Genomic DNA, 19,026 nt, shown 5'->3' with positions numbered 1-19,026 from the left:
AATGACTCCCCTCTCTGAATCATTCATTAGTGTCTATGGGCAATATGCTCTATGATGCTGTGACTAGTCGCTCAAGTCGCTGCTCGTTTCAAGTGTTCTGACTGTGCGTCATCTGTTATTGCACCCGTCTACTTGAATCATCACAGCTTCTTCTCGTGGGCAATTTTGACTCCTGTTGTTTTTCTGGGCCTACACTGAGTCTTTCTGGGACGGCCCTATCTGCTCTCGTTCAAAGACATGAGACCACCATCTGTTCTCAATGAAATTGACAACAAGTCAAAATGGACTTTTGTTATTTTCCCCAACAAGGGAGCCCTTTCTCCCCTTCCATCAATCGGCGAAGTCATCATCCCAGAGGAACATCCGCCCTGGCCTCCAGTGATACACCTCTTCACCCCGAGGGCATGATATCACGTGGACCGAGATCGGGATCGAATGAACGATGACACTCGCAACACCATTAGCTTTGACATTCTTTACGTCGACGGCCATGGAGCCTCGGAGCCCGATTACACACTCAGCTTTTTCTGCGCAATCATGATGCAAGGGCTTGTTACACCGTGGGTTCCTCAGAAATTTGGTTCGTAAATGGACGAACTTGTGACTAGGCCCAAGCTTGCAGACGTCAAAGTTGATCTTGAGCAAACATAATAGTGTTTTTGAGCAAACATTTGATGATCGTAAAGACCAAATGGCTGCTCTACCGGCTATCCCGGGGTTTCTGGCCTCTTCAATTCTTGCAGAACCACTTCACTTCAGATGATGTTGACGAAGAAAGAAAGAAGAGCTGACTTTGGAACATTTGAACTTCCAGAGTACCAATATCTATGTCAGAGAAGGAGTTCATTTGCAAGATCACAGAGAACCCAAATGGCCCACTAATCTGCGTGGCTTGCATCCCGTGACCGTGTTCTCTGTAATTTTATGCCACACATCCGGAGAAAACTTTACCGGATGGCAAGACGATACTGTTCTCCTGCAGAACGGAGTCACTGGCACTGCAGCGCAAAAAATGGACGGTGGCTCGATACGATGGTTCTACCACCACTCAACGACGACAAGCTTTTCCTCGCAGTTACCACCATCAGTGATCAATTCAGCATGGCCTACAAACAACAGGGAGCAGATGGATACCTCAATCATCGCAATGCCTCAGTCTCTCGGCTCGGAGAAGTGCAGATAGGAGAAGGGGAGGAGATTCCCTCTTTTGTGACCATCTACATTCGACGGAAGGTCGGGCTACATGGATTATTCATGTCGTGAATACCTAGGGGCTAGACCGTCTAATATTCAATCCCCTCCACAGCCGACGACGCTTTTTCATCGTCTGTTCACGATTCGACTCCTACTTCAGTTGCACTTAAGTTGGAGGGTGAGCAGAATCTCTCTGCTCTAGGGAATCAATGGCTTTCACGACTTAGGGTGGGACTTCTAGGGTCAAAAGACAGTGCTCGACCCTGCGAGTTTGTGCTTATCATCTTTCGACTGAATAATCTTGCATAATGATGCAATATTCCATGGGAAGACATATCTTCCATTGCACGGATAATACACTGAGATTTAAATTATTGGCCTTGCTAGTGATAAGAAATGCGTGGCTGTTATCACAAACAATCCATCTTGCCGTGCTGAACGAGCGAAGCAGGTCTCTGGCGAGACAGAGGAAAAGGAAGGCGATCAAGATAATGACGACAGGTCTCAGAAAAAAGCGGTTCATGACCATCGCAACGCCGGGTAAAATAGCACTGAAATCGAGCAAGACAGCTCAACAAAGACTGAAGAGAACGATGAAAGTGACATGGCTCAAAATCAAGCAGCTAACGACCATCAGGAAGTTGAGCACAACGCCGTGACCAAAATAAGCAAAACAAACTTAGAGCTGAGGTCGAGTCTTGTCTACGAAGATGACCGGCAACTTATCTTGATAAGGCTGCGAGACAAGTCTGTCACTCAGGGGCTCCCGCGAAGCTTGCTGGGGGTCGAGAGTGTTCAGATATTCAATCGTCAAGAAGGTATTCATATATATTTGAAGCTATGTAGCAGGGTCAAAATTGGATCCAGGTCCCAACGCCGACACCTTTGTACAAGTACCACAGCCGAACAAATCAATGTGTCGGCTAGAAACATAGAACTAGCATTCCTTCGTCTTTTGATTTTTAGCTACGAGCGGATCTATTGATAGATGGGCTTAGTCCAGTATGTAATTTTTCATGTTGCCTTCCTCGATATCAATCAACCATGCCGCAAAGGAATCTCTGAAAATCTCAGGTTCTACCTAGTTATCTTGCAATGCAGAAGCTGCAAGTCCCAAACGAAGCAGATCCTCATCTGAAGAAAATCGTTTCTGAAGCGAATCACTGATCCCTCGAACCCCATGACCTAAAAATTCCGTCACTAACGCCTTCCTACATGAAAGACGAAGAAATCTCCAACCTGCACCACGCCCCTAGTCCCTAAACACTTTTGCCTCTCATCACACCTAAGACATGAGATGAAAGCATTGCGCTTGCTTAAAATCATCCCTGAAATCTCGATGGCCTGCATCTTGGTGGGTCTTCATGTTAGGCATGTCTTAAAGGGATTACCATGTGTTGGGGGTTTCTCGGGTTGGTAAGAGAGCTTTCAACATGAAATGATCGTCAGATTTCAAAGTATACCCAGCCGTCGTAGCTGTCACCGGGCACAGACATGGACAGACTATATCATTAGCCATAAATATATCTATCATACCTTGCTCTACGTTGTTCAAAAATATCGTTACTGGCAGAGCGGGAAAGGCCTCAACGATTAACCGGAGTGTTTCTTTTTGGACCTGCAGTACGTATGTAGTGTGCTGAAATCAGCTCACTCTGACTTCCAATGCAATAACGGTCTCGATTCAGCTAGAAAATGACAAGTCCGGAGACGTGTGTATCACGGGCAAAAGAGTTTTGGATTAAGTAAAAATTTGGCACGAATCTCAAGCTTCAGATAATTTCCTAATGAGGCTCTCCATGATCCTTTACTTAACGAGAATCCTATCTCCCGCCCCATAATAAGTTTTGAAAGTAGCATCCCGTATTGCCATGCAATTACCACGCACCACAAGAACCGGCAACCTGGTAACCTTGCTCAGTCCCGCCCCATCATCTAGATGTCCTCAAGGTCGAACCGCATCTGCAAGTGCTCCTCCCGGGTATGCCACCAGATCTGAATGCGCGAAATGCGACGAATACCCTGCCCATATGCCCCCAGAACGAAGTAGGCAATGACCCTGCCGATTCGCGTGCCCAGCAACAGCTGATACTCCGGGGTATCAAATTCGCACACTTGCACTTGTTCGAAACTCAGAACCCATTCTGCAGCAGGAACGGTGTTTCGATTAACCACGTTGGCGACGAAGATCGTGCGTAGTGTGGATATCTCGGCAACAGTTTCATATGCTACTTGCATCAGCTGCGACGACCAGGGCCCGGTTCTACCGCGTCTCTCAATGTTCTCGATGAACATCACGCCTGGGGCGACCCGTCCTCTCCAGAGATTAGATATGCCGTTGGTCGGCCAATCGTACTGGTGAAAATCCACCAGACTGTATCCGTAACGAGGAATGTCGAGGGCCGAGGACACATTGCCACAGAAGAAGCCATGAGGCTGAAGTTCGTTGTGATTCCGGTGGATAACCCAGTCATCCATGGCCAGGGAGGAGAGTGTCAGCAGTGACGGAAGGACTGAGCACCGGATCTGGGGATCTTCGATCATTTGCTGCAGTCGGGCTCCGGTTTCTTGGGCTTCTCGGAGGTCATCGGTAAGCTCAGCGGTAAGCTCGGCGGCGATCTCGAAGCGGAGTCTAGCGTTGTCGATGGCGGGCGAGGCGGACTCATCGTCCGAGGAGGCATCAAATTCATCCCCGGCGTCGTTGTTGGAGAATCGTCCCATAAGGCGGGATTTCAGATCGTCTTCAAGTCCGAGTTGACGAAGTCGAGCAGAGAGCAATCGAGAAAAAGAGTCCTCGGCCATCTTTGATCTGAAAGGTGGGGGGATCTTGCAGGAAGAAGTTGAAAGGCGGCACAAGACAGAAGGCGGGCTGTGTCTGGATTTGGGGTGCCGCGTTATATCTCCGGCATTCTCAAAAGGCTATGCTGCCTGTCTCTTTGAAGGTTTTTGAGAGAAAGAAAGATTAAAACACGCGTGAATGCAAGTGGGTACTGGGGATGGACTGAGAAGTGAGATACGAGGATGGGTCGAAAGCTCTAGCTTGACAAGGCCGACACGCAATTTGGGACTGGAAGGCTACCGTTGTGGCCGCTTACATCGGCGGGGCGCCGACGATGTCATGAAGATGTCGGACTATTCCGGCTTTGCGATGTACACAAATGTGGGGAGACAGAGCTGGGAATTATGAAGATCGTAACACGTCTTTGCAAACAATGATCCGCATTGTATTGTCTTCATAATTCGTCAACAAGCCGGGTCGAGAATCGAAAAATGCTTTTCTGAAAAACACCGAGTCGCAAACCGCACACTAAACGACCAAAGCAGTCCTCATTGAGACGGCTTGATGTCGTATTCTACATCGGTACGGATGATATATTTCGCACCCGTTCGGACGCCCGTTCCTTCGTGCAGTAGGGCTCCATTTGCCTCTCCGTGTGGGAAGATGGCGACGGAGCCCATCACAGGACGGACCGGATAGGCGTTGAGAGTACCTTCTCTAGAGGCAGGCAGAAAGAAAGTGGTTTCGCCGCCCTCAAATTCATCATTCAGATAGAGCAAGAAGGTGTACATGGAGCTCTGCTTGTTGTCTTCCGGCGATGAATCATAGACATATGTGTCGTCCGGGAGAATTCCTGATGGTGGCCAAGCTCCATCAATGTGACACCGGTATTCCGCACCTGGCACATACCGGTATACGCGGAATCTGCGGTTGATGCCCCGTACTTGTCGGCCATTGATGGAATTGGGCACAAATGGAGAAATTCGAGCCCAGAGCAAATCATGGAAGGCGGTGTCGACAACCCAGTAAAAATTATGTGCCAGAATACTGACATCTCCATCCTCGCGGAGGGGTGCGTCTGGAACGAAGTTCACCGACTCACCTGCCGCAATGATTGCCTTACACTCTGACGGAGTCAGAACATTCATGGCCATACCCAGCCCCGGCACGGCAGGGTGAGGGTGGTATGTGATTTGAGGACCCTCGGAGGCCAATGAAACGGCATTTGGCTCAGTTGTGTAGAGAATGGCCGGATGATGATTAGGAGGTTTTCGCTGTGGGCCGGGTGTGGTTTCGATGATTCGTAAGGCAGAGCTTGATTTAGGGGCCTCGGACAAAATTGACTTGTCGAGTACCGATGCATAGATTGGAAGCGGTGTGGAGGATGGGCGGAGGTCCCAAATTGACTGGAAAGCAATGGGAGATGTGGTGGGGACGGCCTGGTTGTTTGTATCGATTGGGGTGCTGACTCGAAGAATGGCATCGAGCACACCAAGAAGCTCGAGGTCTTTTGCACTGCGCTTCACCTCAACATCGGTCTCACCCGGTTTGGTTGACAAACCGCTAACGACATCCAGATCTCGAACCCAGCGACAGAGTGCTCCAATCTTCGGTTGCTCGCCGCGAATTCGCATCTCTGCAAGCAGAATTTTGGCCTCTAGATACTTTCCATCCGCTAGTGCACCTGTGATTCGAGCCGTCAAGTTTGCACCTTCTGGTAGGGAATTAGTCTCCATTCTGATTCTGTAAGATGTATACACAATGAATTGACCTTACCAGCATTGTTCACACCTGTGGTGCAGGCTTGGCGGAAATTATACACTGCGACACGAAGATCCTTGCACATCTTGGACTTGGTCAGACTGGGGTATTCCGCAAGTGCTGTGAGCGTGTCCACGGTGACGTCCAGGTCTTCGTCCGATACCAAAGCATTGATGTGAATTGGCTCCTGGGATGAGCCATCGGGCGGAGGCGTCAATGTTGTTGAAGGCTTTGCCTGTTTCTGAGGCAGATCAATCTGCGCATTGCGCTTGCGCTTTGCTGCTTTAGATTTGGCCATTGGGAATTTGTTTGCCAGGGAACGTGAATCTAAAGAATATTCTCGGAGAAAGCGGGGATACAAATCTACAAACGCCAAAACAGCTCTCAAATTGCCGGTTCTGACCGTATTGGTGGCGTTGGGTGCGCTGAGCCAATCATGTGATCTACACATTGAGTAAGTTGTCTCTTTGGTTCCCATACTTGAGTGGACCGGCTGTCATCTGACTAGTGGAGTCGGAAAAATGACATCCATAGTACATTATCTTAGTAAATCATCACCAAAGTAAAGGCAGCAACCGCCTATGAAGAACTTTAGCGACACAGGGATTGAGGAAACATGCAATATCCCTAATAGAAGGGAGGTAACTAAAACGCTAGTTCTGCAATGACCCTGAACTCGTCAAGCTTACCCTTATATATGCGAGCTAGCGGACAACACCTGCGGTCGAATCATGGGCTGCTTTGAATTGACAAACGCTACTTCGGTGGGCACTTCGTACTCGGTCCGAGCAGCAGTTAGAGTCAAACAAGCAAATTGCTTGTCTTATCTCGTGGACATTGGAGTCTGATTGTCCAGCCTGCGATGGGACCCCATACCTTGCCCAATGCCTGGAAATATCGTGTATGTACTTATGTGCCCTTCTCTAGCGATTTGAAAAAAAAAGAAAGAAAAGAAATTGGGTCAACTCAATCTCAAGCTGTTTAGAATCAGATTGTGTTCATCAACGTATCTTCTCTGTCAAGGTCATAATAGCGTTGTTATACACTTGACCTCGCCACAAGATAAGTTAGTGGCAATGTCGACGAGGTTTGTCAACTCAGCCGCCGCCACGGAGACCATCGCTTAAGATAGAAGGTCAAGTACAGCTCCGACTTCCTAGCGAATCTATCAAAGCCTAATTAGCACAAGCTCTCGACGACAAAAAGAAATCAGATTTGGCAGAGGCTACACTGGTCCATGAGGCCGAGACTCTAGCCTAGCCGGCACGCACTCGTGTCAACCTAATGACTCCATCTTTTGACGGAGATTGCCTCATTCAATGTAGGCCCAGCAGTCATGTGATATAGTAGTACTGCCTCTTACACGCTTTCCTCTTTTTCTTTCGCTCTTCTGTGTTTCTGTCTTGCCTTCCTACAGAGCCCCGATACAACCGTTCCTCTCTCTTTCTCTTTGTGCTTTCTCTGCGTCGGCAGGTCTGGCTTACTTATTGTTCCTATGGTATCAGGTCTGATTTTGCTGCTCACCCCAGTCCAGAGTCTAGATAGAATCTCCCCTCCATCCCGATCTAACCCTCATCCCTACTTGATCAAAGGACTATCACGCTCAGTTTGCCTTCTTTACCCCTACATGTCAATATATCACAAATCATCACATCTGATACTGCTCTTTGACGTCTCTTGGTACATCGTTTCTTATCGTTTATAAATTATCAAGTTATCACACTAGCAAGACATGTAGCGCTATCAGACACGTCAATAAAATAAGTCTTCGTTATGCTGTCTGAATCAAAAGGGACGGGGGCACGGCTGGCGGGCGGAGACACACCTCGAAAGCTAATTGAAGGGTATCATTATGAAGCAGGCGCGATAGAAATACATCACCTTCGTGATGATCTGAGCGAGGATGCATCTAACTCCTGGGGGCTCATCAACCCTGGCGCAGTAGGCCCACGAGGTACCGCCGCTCCCTTGTAGCGACCATCAAGCTCTTGCGCAGCCAGAGTATTGGCCATTTCGTGATGACTAGGGTCCGCCGACATTTCTATCGGAGAACCTTCGTGAAATCCCAGAAGTGCATTCGATGAGTATCTCTCATCCGGCTGCTTTTCGTCACTTCGCTTATTTTGCCTTCGGCGATAGATGAACCACGCGAAGCCTGCAAGAATCGCCAGACCTGCAACAGCACCGACAACGGCACCTGCTATCCATGCCTTACTCTCAGGCGCGGGGTCTGGCGATACAGGGGTATTCGTTGGCGAGCTCGATGTGCTGGTCTGCGAAGGTTGAGTAGTGGTGAATTGCGGAGAAGAGGTTATCGCAGCCGTGGTCGTGGAAGATGAAGCTATACGTAGAGAAAGAAGGTCAACGGAGGGTGCGTTTTCGCAGTAGGGTTAGTGTCATTCGTGAATTCATACTGGTACTAGCACTTGTCGAGGTTGAGGTTGGAGGAAACAGTGTGCGATGAACCGTGAATGCGCTCCATCCTTGCGCGCAGAAGATTGACGTTGCGCTGGGGCCTTCGTTCGTATAGGATTCGAAAATCGTCATAGTGGCACATAAGCAGTCTTTCAGAGGGCTATCGCAGTCGCGTCCTTGACTTAGTCCAGGCTAGGCAGTAAATCTCGAAATAGTAGTGATCTTTTCCACTTACTAAACTTGCCTGCCACTTGGATAATAGGACATCACATTTCCTGAACTTCTTGGTTGACAGTATGTGGCATAGTGAGTGTTGTCGCATTGACTTCCGATCTTACAACCGAATGCGAAACCGTTTGTTGTCGTATAGTAGGTGGCGGATTCGCTTTTGGCAATTGTGAGCGCCTCGGCTGTCGCATTCATTGTTAGCAAGCAGTGTATCCCCTATCGCAGAAGCGGCATCTCCAGATGATCTCATTACTGGTAGAATCATGCTTGAACCATCCTATAAAGTTGGGACTATTCTGGATCGCAGTGTCCAGGGTCGAATCGGTCGTTGTTTGCGCTGTGCTTAGGTGGAACAGAAGAACACTCAACAGTAGTACTCGCCACATCCTCGATAGTGTATACGACGCGCGGTCGCCGGCCGTATCAATGGATGCGTAGGGAGCGAAAATGCGGGCGGAAATCCAAAAATGCGAACAATCATCGAGGACGATATTCAAGCAGAGGTGCCCTTTTAGTACTCCTCACAAGAGTCGAGGCACTGTCCGAGAGCAACGATGCACCAACTTCCAAGTGGGCAGGGGGAAACGCCACTCACTGGTGGCTTCAGAAATTAAATGGCGACCATTCAGCCCGCATTGCAGCAGCACGGGGGTCTGAGGGAACATGCGACAGCGCAAGCAGAAGGCTGGCAGCCAATGCTAGTCTGCAATGACCTCGAACACCTCGAGCTAACCCTAATGCATGTGGGCGAAGCAGACGGCACCTACAACTGGTTGAATCCACGGCTCATCTGGCTTGACCAGGATGCTTCAGTGCACAGACCGGGAATCTGTCCGCGCCAACCCTGAGAATGGAATAAGCAGACCGCCTCTCCCCTTTGACAGACACCGTTGAGAGAGGGGCTGGTCTATAGGATCGTTTGCCATGTAGATTTGACTTCCCCACGGGAATGGCAGGATCGAAGTCCCACCACAGCAGCCATGTTTCAGGTCAGATGCGGCTCGAGCCTCTTAGCGAGCCTGCCTCGACCGAATTTGTAGAAGCCTCCGATGCATTAACACCCAGGTTTTGCTGGGCCTGAGCTCATCGATGAGGCCGAGACCCTGGCCGACGCTCGCCCACGTTAAGCTCGCGTGGGCATCACACGAGCTCGTTTAAGCCAAGGAGATTTACGTACTGTGAATGGCTGACGGTTGACTGGGATGTGCCTGAATCAGGCTTCAACTTGACCTCAATGGGAAGTATCTCTGGAACTGCGGGTTCTAGTTGTTCCCGTGCTGCTCATATGTGCATACTGCATACACACGTGAGCTTAACTCGAAAAGATATTAGATTATTAGACACTACTTAAGGTTTATGTCTCACGCTCCGTGGGTTCGCTGATTCTGGCTCCGTACAGTAGGTGCAGGAGTAATGCTGGTATACACTTTGATGAGCAATGATAAGATGATGCTTTCTGGAGGAGCGGGGAGGGACATCCCTTAAAACTTAGTCGCAGTGTATGATCTGAACTTGGCATCACAGGGAAGCGTCATCGTCGTGATGGATCTACCTGAGCGAGGTCGCGTCCAGCTCATGGGTCATGGCCGTCCCCGATGCAGTCTGCTCGGGAGGTATCGCCGCTCCTTTGAAATGACGGGGATCGAGCTTTTGCGCGGCCGGATTGCTTGCCATTTCATGACGACTGCGGTCCGTCGGCATTTCCAGCGGAGGGGTCCCAAGGGATTCTAGAAGAGGGTTCCCCGAGAATCTTTCATTCGGCCGCTTGGCGTCGCTTCGTCTACGCTTTTGGCGATAGATGAACCACGCAAGACCTGCAAGTAGGGCTATACCGGCAACGGGACCGACAACGGCGCCTGCTATCCATGCCTTACTTTTAGGCTCCGGGTCTGCTGGTGGAGGGGTGCCTGTCGGCGAGCTCGTTGTACTGGACCGCGAGAACATAGTTGTGCTGACCTGCGGAGGAGGGGTGATTGAAGGTGTGGATAGAGCACTCGAAGCTGCGAGCAGTCACACGGTATTAGCAGGCTGTCTGGTCTACAAGGCTCTTTGAAGAACTGTCACTCGTACCCGTACTTGCGCTCGTCGAACTCGTGCTCGCCGAACTATCGGTCGGAGTCGGCAGCGCTCGGTAAAGAGTCCATGCGCTCCAATTGAGAACGCAACCGATTGAGGTCGCTGGGGGGTCTTTCAATGTATCAGATCCGAGGATTGTGATGGTACCACACGAGTAATGCGTAGTGTAGGTTGACCAAGTCGTAGCACTAGCAAGGACGGCCAGGCTCATCATTAGCAAAACGGGAGATATCGCTGTGAATTTTAAGCTGTTGGGCTTACCAATGCCTTACACCACCGGACACGTATGTCAGAATGTTGTTCTCGCAGTTGACGGGATACTCGTATTCGTCGCACGAGGATAATGACTTTGGACAGCGGAATCCATGCCCAAATTTTGTTGTCCATGTTGCGGATACGCTGGATGGAATCACATGTGCCGAAGCTGTATAGCGGTCACTGTTAGAAAAGAGAATGGCCATCAACCCAGGGAACAGTGATCAGCAAACAGTCCTACTTTTTGTGCCATCAATCTGCCATCCTATGAATTCAGGGCTGTTTTGGATGGCAGTATCCAGAGATGTTGTTGCCGCCGTAGTTGAATGGGCGAACAAAACAGTCAAGAGGAATGCCCGCCACATTATTGATAGTGTGAGAGAGATGCAGGAATCGACAGTGTCAACAGAACTGGTGGAATGTGATATTCAAGTTGTCCATAATTCTCGACGACTAATGTTGGGCGCCGCTGCTTTTAGTACAAGAGCTCAGAAGTTAGGGGCCTCGATGTAGAGTGGCTCGGTGGTATTATTCTGCTTTTAGCTCGAAATACTATCTATCCAATAAGTTCGAAGTCGCTCGAAAGGGCATCCATTGCGATCACGTATATTCACAGTCCGGGGCACTTACGCTAGTCCGCTATGGTCCCCTAGACGTCGGACTCCTCGCCAGCCGCTCAAATGCATTAACATGGATAGGAGTTCCTGCGGTCCAATCCAAACCCGACAGGTCTTGGCCACAGATGCTGCAACGCTTGCTTGGAATCCAATCCTACGCTCCACGGGAGATTAGGATCGGGCCCAGTGCCCATCTCCTGTCACGCGTTCCTCGAGATGCGATTGCGATATTCCGCCGCTCATAAGCCTAGGATCCGTCCAAACACCCACTATGTAGAGATATTGCCTCTACTTGCACACGCTCCTGCTTGCGGAGCAGAGGTTGAATTATGCTGTGGACCTTGATCGGAAGAGTCATGATTCCCGGAGTCTTGAACACGGTCGTTCATACATGTCACTTCCGTCCTGGACTCCAGACAAGGCAGAAGACCTTCGGCGGAAGCTGTCCATTTGGCCCCCACTACCACCGGAATCCATTCGATGGGCCAGGCATATGACTCCACAAGTCTGCCTTGACCCAATCGAGACAAGGATAGGGAAGGAAAGAATCAGCAATTGCAGAGACCCAGCCCGTCGTTGCGGCTCAGATCCCGGTCAGACCCCTTTTGCGTTGAGCCCGCATGCTCTTGGCATGAGGATTGGCAACGGGGGGATAATCTCAATGGCCGGCAGCTGGCCCCCTAACGCACAGCCTGCGGGGAGTTGAAGGAGTCGCTTAAACCCGATAACTCTGAAAGTGATGCACTTTCCCAAGTCGGAATGCTGAAGGCTTGCGCCGAAGTCGCCCATCGCAAGAATGGCGAAGTACGCGGAGCGGGATTGGCTGTTTTTGCATTCAAGCCTTGTCTGATTTAGTCTTTCCTCCGGAGTAGTTGACATGTTGGCACTGCATTTGTGCAAGGGCAGTGCATGCGGATGACCTTCAGATATTTGACCCCGTCATAACAGATCTTGATCGTGGTACCAGGGCTCCGGTGCTTCGATCCGCCTTTCGGAGGTTGCGGCAGACAGTGTAGGGAAATCGATCGATGGTGATGATGCGATTGAGCCGCAATGTAGGCGAGACAACCTATCAGGTAATAAGTATAGCTTTCAGCGGCAATGCAGAGATAAGGTGGCTTCCAAAGACAAACCCCGGGGTGGTTGTGGGGAGTAGGAGATGGTGATAATACTACGTCCTACGTAGTGCGTACTGCGTAGCAACTTTCGATGCTCGTGATCGGCACCTCGAAAGCCGGCACCCGTGCTCCCAAGCCCCGTCCCATGCAACGCTGGTACTCAGGGCATATATCGACCATGCGGAGTTGAACGGTCAATGTTGTGGAAGTCGCCGTAGATGGTCTGGAGTTACTTTTAATCCAACAGCTCACAACACTTCTTCTCCTCTCATTTGATCAACAGTCCACATAGCCACTGTCGTGGTCTATCATGGATGGGACGTGTAGTTCTGTGAGCGAAAAGTCACGACGGGCACCAAATTGTCAAAATAGGCTACACAGTTGGCAGGCAACAGATGAATGACGATCTGCGTGCTGGCAGCTTCCAACACTAGGCCGTGGAGCCTTCATTAAGGGTTTTTCCCGGGGGTGTTTACCGGTCGCCGTACTTTTAAATTGACGCCGCACTGGAGGGCGTTTATTTGCCTAGTGCCTGGTACTGATACAAAGTAGATGTATGTTGAACCACAAAAGTACGTCCCGCGCTGTATCTGCAGATGAGTTCGTCTGATGCAGCGCCGGGGATAGTTTTCCCGAGAGAGCGCATCAAACAAGACCGGCCTTTAGCCTTCCTCTTCCCCGTTCGTCGGTAGCGCGCCTTCGTCCTCTGATTCCACTTGAGCCAAAGCACGGCCTGAGTCATTTCCGGCCTTTTCTCCACCCGTCGCGGCCGCTTGAGTGCCACCGGGGGCAGAGATGAGCTTGGCCGCAGCGATTCCTCCAGATGTACAGTACAGGAAGAAGTTCGTCTGGAAGTGGTCAATATGGTTGAAGAAATTGCCGAATCTGTCTCGATATTATCAGTTCCGTGCAATTCGGTCAAGGAATAAATAAGCGTGAGTGCTCGTAACTTACGCTGCAGTTTGCTCTTCTTCACGGAAGATTCGATCGTAGATTTCACGCTGCTTGAACTCATCCATCTCCTTGGTAAAGCGCTCGAAATGGACCGGTCCTCGACCTAGGCTAGCTGCCTTTGCATTGTAGCTGTCGAAGATGGGTCGCTCAAGCAGTAGACCCAAACCAGGGGCTTTGGGAATAGCGATCCGGTCGGGGCCGTATGAATCTTTAATCCGATCGGGGTGGCAGCCGCATCGAACAACGAGGGCGGCCATGGCCACCATTTTGCGAATCTGGTGCATCATGAAACTCTGGCCATGGACCTTCAGACTGAGCCACTCAGTTCCATTGATGACCACCGGAGTCGGGTTCACATTGAACGATTTGATGTGGCGTTTGGCCGACGGATCTTTGAAGGTCTTTTGAATCGTGTAGTTGTAGAAGTTGGGTGTACCCACATATCGATCCAGAGCCTCTTGCAGCCGCGCGATGCGGGAAGCGGGTGCTCGGTAAGATCGTCGGGCCTTCATGTAGGCTGCTTTGATCGCCTTGGTAGTGTCGAGGATAAGCTTTTGGCGAGGATCCATGACAAAAGGCTCGTCGCTCTTGGACTCGCGCGCAGCGTCCATTCCCTCGGACTGAGCAGCTTCCTCGGCAGGCTTGTCGGCAGTTTGGACCTGAGGCACATCCTCGTTTTCGAGATCTTGGGGAGCTGAGTCTGTGGAGAATAGTGATTGTTGGATAATGTTGCGAATGTCCTCGGGGGCGCTTTCAAGGATGGGCTTGATGTACTCCTCATCCACTTGATTCCAGTACCCCGCGACCTCTTCTTGTCGCGCGTTCACGGCATCCAAGTCGCCGGCTTGCTCCGCGAGCTCCACGATCTTCTTTCCGAGATAGGTGCTGGGATGAGGCGGGAGGAGACAATGAGTAGGCAGCAGATATTCGTACACGCGGGAGTCACACATCTGGTAGCAGCTGAAGCTCTTGGCCGTAGGTTCCAAGCCCCAAACGCGAATTTGGGGACTCAGGTGCGAGTTGATTTTCTCAACAATGTCGGAGTCCTCGATGATCATTTTCAGAGACACAACATTGCCCGCGGCGTGAACACCTTTATCCGTACGCGCACATCGAATGAAAGAAGACTTTTTCGGGTCGGTTGCGTTGGCTTTGGAGACCGCGCCAGCAGCGACCAAGGCAGAGAAGAGCTCCCCTTCAATGGTTGGCTTGTCCTCAATTCTAGACAATAGATTTAGTCGAGGGATTTCTAACGGTAGCCAAAGACACGGCAACGCCAGATTGACTCACAATTGCATGCCGTAGTAGCCTGTTCCTGAATACCCGATCATAAGGGCGACTTTCTTCTTGGGCCGTCGCTCTTCGTTTTCAATATCCTCCTTGGAAAACTCAGTCGCGTAGATTGGAATCACAACGTCCTCGCCATTCTCAATCTTGCGACGCTTCGCCTCTTCCCTTTCCTCGGCGCGCTTTCTCTTATCTCGGGCTTGACGGCTTGCTCAATTAGACATTTCGTTCAATCACCAAGCAGGATTCCAGGCAGCATACCTCCATTCTGACCTTCCCATATTACGGTTCCTACGCTTGCCACCAGCGTCCGCTCCTCCTGGCGCGTTGTCGGCCATGGTACACGTTTGAAGAATTCCTTGAGCTCGGTCTCGGCTCGGGATTCAATATGTTGCGGTTGACTATGAGTCCTTGTTGGAGAAGGGAATTGAGACTGGACGGAATACAGCCGGAATGCGGGAGTAAAGGCAAGACGTCCAGCAATGTTGCGCTGCCACAAACTGTTGACGCGCATGAAACCGATTTTGACACAATAAGCTCTGTGGACTGCGCAGGTGGCCGCCGCGGACATTTTCGATGACCGATAGCACTAGTCCGTATTTGGCTTAGCCTTGCCGACCTGGTACTTTTGCTCTCCGGCAACGACCTCTCAATGCGGGAAATCTCCAGCGCGAGGGAGCCAGGCAGCCAGGCAGCCAGGCAACCAGGCAATGATCTTTGATAATCGGCGTTGTTGTGAAATCACATATTCGTCCTACAAGATCGTCTCGAGCTCATACAGCCCTGAACAAACACTCTCGATCTGCCCTCCTTTGCGCTTTTACCTGTCTCTCTTCATTCAGACTTCTCGCCGCTCTGCAATCTCTGGAATGACGGCCGAGTGAGATATGATAGTCACCTTGTTATTCCTGAACAACGACCGAAGCTCTGTCTTCTGAGATCTCGACCTCGAGCTCGGATCTCAGCTCCGGCGGACTTTGCGCTCGCGTTCCCAACACAATCCTCTGTCGTAGTCATGGATCTCGCCAACACCCTGATTCGAAGCGTCGCTCGCGCTTTTTACGAGACTCGCCATATCTTGATTGTCGATGCGCTCTTCCTGCACTCAGTGTACGAGGCCCTCGCCGAGACACCGTGAAAAGGAGACTTCGGGTATGAGCTGACTTTCTGCAGGCTTCACGCTGAGGACCTTGCCTTCCTCATGGGCATGCAGCAAAAGGACTTGCGCAAGCTTTGCGCGCGACTCCGAGAGGATCGACTCATTGGAGTGTATGGCTGGCAACTTCTCATCCTCTATCGCGAGCGTAGCTAACTGAGTGTGAACTTTTCCTTGAATATAGGAGCACCCGCGCCGAAATTCGTGATGGCTCGACTCGCCCGGTCAATCGCGAGTACTACTACATCCCTCTTCATCCGGTCATTGATGCGATCAAGTACAAGGTCTCCAAACTCACTTCGACCATCAAGGAGCAGTACACTCCGAGCGAGGAGCGGAAGGAGTACATGTGCCCTCGCTGCTTGGCTGAATGGACTGAACTGGATGTTCTTAGTCTGGTCTCTGAGGAAGGCTTTGAATGTCAAAATTGCGGAGCGATCTTGGAGCGCACGGAAGATATCAAGGGCGAAGAGGGCATTGACCGGACCGGCCATGAAAAGAATAGCAAGCTGATGGCTCAGTTGGACAAGATGCTCAAACTCCTGAAGCAGATTGACTCTGTCGAAGTTCCACCGAATGACTTCGACACGGCTTGGGACCACAAAGTTGAAGTCCCGCGCAACCAGAGCACTCACCCAGTTCGCGCGGCTGTTCCTGTGCCACCAAAGGCGCAGGACGTAATCCGTGGAAACCTCAAGACTGACGCCGCGGCCTTGGAGATTTCCCTCACTTCAAGTGAAGAGAAGAGCGCGGCGGAGCAAGCGGAAGAGGCTGCACGAAAAGCTGCCGTCGAGAAGCAAAACGCATTGCCAGTTTGGCACACACACTCCACTGTCGATGTCACTGCTCCGGCCCAAGTCAAGACCGAAACTGGTCTTTCTATCAAGTCTGAGCTTGATCAAGATGAGCAGAAGCCGAATTTGGAGGCCGAAGACGACAAGATTGCGGCGTACTATGCTGAGATGGAGCGAGAAAAGGCTCTCCAGGCGCAAGAGGATGCCAGCAGCGCCGAAGACTCCGATGAATTTGATGATGAATTTGAAGACGTCGGTCTCTCAGGTGCCAGTGGTCCAGGCACTCCAGCAACGGGGCTGGGCCCAACCAGCGCCCCGACGCCTGCCGGGCTGTCCGGTGTCAAGAGAGAGTTGGACACGTCTAGTGCTGCTCCATCTACTGTGGGCACGCCCTCCACCCCCGCTGATGATGGCCCTGCTGTGAAACGAGTCAAGGTTGAACCTGGCCTCGGCGGTGATACCTTCATCAAACCTGACCCCGACGCCAAGACCGAGCCGACCGTGAAGGATGAGGAGTCCGATGAGGATGACGAGGAGTTTGAAGATGTTTAAGAAGCTCGAGCGGCGGATTCGGGAAGCGTTCTGGCCGTACAAACACGCCCTTCGTAATTTTGGACAAGCGCTTCATTCGTGGGTATGGCGCAGGCGCCTGACAGACATCGCGGTCGGTACTAAATGCATAATCTCCTTGAAGCAAGCAAGTCCTTTGAGAGAATACTCACTGGTGCTATGAAGCTTCCTTAACACGATTGGTGTCTTATGTCTCTGCTTATTCCGATGACAAGAGTCGGATTTTTTTTTCAGTCGGGGCTTCTGGAAGCCTCTTGCGAGAAGTCAACGTTCAATGATCAGGTCCACGTCCACTGACTCGATCACTATCATGGCCCACGCCGACTAAGCGTTCTCTGCGTCGACTAAGCGGCCTCTTTGACTACTGCCTACCTCACTGCGAATCTTCTTCAACTTCCCAATGACTTGAGCAAGCGCGTTTGTCTCTTGTCCAAACGGTAACAATCGCAAAGCCACTCGTGCAGCCCTTCGGGTGAAGCTTCTCACGCTGCACTTCTTGACTCAACTTCTTTCTTCCTCCAATCTTCTCTTTCTATCAACAGAAAGCGTCACATACTTTCCTCGTATCCTACGAAGCAGTCTCGCCAATTAATTGTACGGCCTTGTCTATTCATCAACATACAGCGTCATTCAATTAAACATGTTCGCTTTACAGCGAGTCGGCATGGTGCAGAGCTACGTAAGTCGTCTCCCGAAGCTTTATCCCGCCATGCTTCACTCCAATCCAAATGATGATCATTAATATACATCCTCACTCTCACCTCCATCCTCTTCCTGTTCTTTCTCCTGGCCTTCGACTGTCATCATGACATCAACTGACCATCCCGACCACCAGCTGTACTATCCTGCCACCCGACTTGCCATCGAGCAGCACAACCCTTTCCACCCAAACCGTGACCTGCTTCTGCAATCAGTCTGGACCAACATCCTCGTGACCCAGTTTCCTCTTCCCTACGGTTTCATCGTCAACCCCCGCGAGCACGGCTGCTTTACCGAGCGCGACCTCTGGGCCGACGTCCAAGTCCAGCATATCAACCACCCCGGCCACCTCAGTTTTCTGGTCGTGATCTGCCGTACTGCCTCCCCCACCTCCAACGGCACCGGCGGCATTACAGACTGGGAGGATCATCTGGATTCATACCTGGATCTCATCTTTCCCCCTCGCCGCCGAGGAAATCAGCCTGTGACTGTCTTCGGGATCGTCGCGTTCAAGCGAAAAGCCAGCTTCCATGTCAAGGTGGTCGGCGAGGATCTGCCAATGGCAAGGATGTCGCAGCACGAGGAGACCGGCAAGACCGAGTTTGACATTGTTGAAGATCATTTCATCGTGCAGAGTATCCTGAACGACATGTCTCCTCAGCTCTAAAAGAAGGGGTATGATTAGGGTGTAACAGAAGGTAGTGCTCGCTTGATATTTCATCGATCAATCTTGAGCGGAAATCATCAGATTATGAGGGTCACTAGGGCTCCTACTTCTTCCAATGGAATCGAACTCAATAGGTCGTCGTTACTTCACTTCTCCTTCTTTGTGTGGTAAGAGGAGTACTTGGCTTTCCCATTCCTTGTCCTGGACTTCCTCGCTGGAGCTCATCCAGGTAATCGCCAACTACGAGGTATCCGTTTCAAAGTCGATCTCTTGGGCGGGAATGCGACAAAAAGCAATGGAAATTCAGGTAAAAGATAACATTTATTTCAAGATGGATCCACCTTCTTGTCCAACACCTGGATGTTGCAATCCACATTGCTCCAAATCGGCAACTCAGTCTCCATTTTGCCTCGCCCAAACGCCGTTGATCCGAGATATGCGAAGCAAAGAGGGGGA

General features: G+C 50.9%; 8 protein-coding genes across 8 annotated transcripts; 3 read left to right on the top strand and 5 right to left on the bottom strand.

Moving 5' to 3' along the window:
- Positions 1-1,032: 1,032 nt before the first annotated feature.
- N7539_005456 (uncharacterized protein) lies at positions 1,033-1,263 on the top strand (the record flags this gene model as incomplete). The annotated part of the gene is made up of 1 exon (XM_056935058.1): positions 1,033-1,263. The coding sequence occupies one exon, from the start codon at positions 1,033-1,035 to the stop codon at positions 1,261-1,263; it is 231 nt and encodes a 76-aa protein (XP_056790252.1).
- A 1,866-nt stretch (positions 1,264-3,129) lies between these two features.
- N7539_005455 (uncharacterized protein) lies at positions 3,130-3,996 on the bottom strand (the record flags this gene model as incomplete). The annotated part of the gene is made up of 1 exon (XM_056935057.1): positions 3,130-3,996. One exon carries the CDS (start codon positions 3,994-3,996, stop codon positions 3,130-3,132), a length of 867 nt encoding a protein of 288 aa, XP_056790251.1.
- Positions 3,997-4,521: 525 nt separating this feature from the next.
- Positions 4,522-6,032, bottom strand: N7539_005454 (prolyl hydroxylase family protein; the record flags this gene model as incomplete). The annotated part of the gene is made up of 2 exons (XM_056935056.1): positions 4,522-5,687; positions 5,750-6,032. The coding sequence occupies 2 exons, from the start codon at positions 6,030-6,032 to the stop codon at positions 4,522-4,524; spliced, it is 1,449 nt and encodes a 482-aa protein (XP_056790250.1).
- Positions 6,033-7,611: 1,579 nt separating this feature from the next.
- Positions 7,612-8,281, bottom strand: N7539_005453 (uncharacterized protein; the record flags this gene model as incomplete). The annotated part of the gene is made up of 2 exons (XM_056935055.1): positions 7,612-8,075; positions 8,149-8,281. The coding sequence occupies 2 exons, from the start codon at positions 8,279-8,281 to the stop codon at positions 7,612-7,614; spliced, it is 597 nt and encodes a 198-aa protein (XP_056790249.1).
- A 1,644-nt stretch (positions 8,282-9,925) lies between these two features.
- N7539_005452 (uncharacterized protein) lies at positions 9,926-11,073 on the bottom strand (the record flags this gene model as incomplete). Its single annotated transcript, XM_056935054.1, has 4 exons — positions 9,926-10,377; positions 10,448-10,641; positions 10,715-10,877; positions 10,950-11,073. 4 exons carry the CDS (start codon positions 11,071-11,073, stop codon positions 9,926-9,928), a joined length of 933 nt encoding a protein of 310 aa, XP_056790248.1.
- Positions 11,074-13,105: 2,032 nt separating this feature from the next.
- On the bottom strand, positions 13,106-15,255 carry N7539_005451 (pseudouridine synthase PUS2; the record flags this gene model as incomplete). Its single annotated transcript, XM_056935053.1, has 4 exons — positions 13,106-13,328; positions 13,398-14,618; positions 14,688-14,883; positions 14,946-15,255. The coding sequence occupies 4 exons, from the start codon at positions 15,253-15,255 to the stop codon at positions 13,106-13,108; spliced, it is 1,950 nt and encodes a 649-aa protein (XP_056790247.1).
- A 444-nt stretch (positions 15,256-15,699) lies between these two features.
- Positions 15,700-17,186, top strand: N7539_005450 (putative transcription factor TFIIE complex alpha subunit; the record flags this gene model as incomplete). Its single annotated transcript, XM_056935052.1, has 3 exons — positions 15,700-15,794; positions 15,858-15,953; positions 16,025-17,186. The coding sequence occupies 3 exons, from the start codon at positions 15,700-15,702 to the stop codon at positions 17,184-17,186; spliced, it is 1,353 nt and encodes a 450-aa protein (XP_056790246.1).
- Positions 17,187-17,844: 658 nt separating this feature from the next.
- Positions 17,845-18,570, top strand: N7539_005449 (uncharacterized protein; the record flags this gene model as incomplete). The annotated part of the gene is made up of 2 exons (XM_056935051.1): positions 17,845-17,883; positions 18,040-18,570. The coding sequence occupies 2 exons, from the start codon at positions 17,845-17,847 to the stop codon at positions 18,568-18,570; spliced, it is 570 nt and encodes a 189-aa protein (XP_056790245.1).
- Positions 18,571-19,026: the final 456 nt, after the last annotated feature.

The sequence above is a fragment of the Penicillium diatomitis genome, assembly GCF_028827545.1.
Source record: "Penicillium diatomitis strain IBT 30728 chromosome Unknown utg000005l_segment0_segment0, whole genome shotgun sequence".
NCBI classification, from domain to species: Eukaryota; Fungi; Ascomycota; class Eurotiomycetes; order Eurotiales; family Aspergillaceae; genus Penicillium; species Penicillium diatomitis.
Note: the sequence above shows the minus strand (reverse complement) of the source record. Positions and strands in the feature narration are given on the sequence as shown.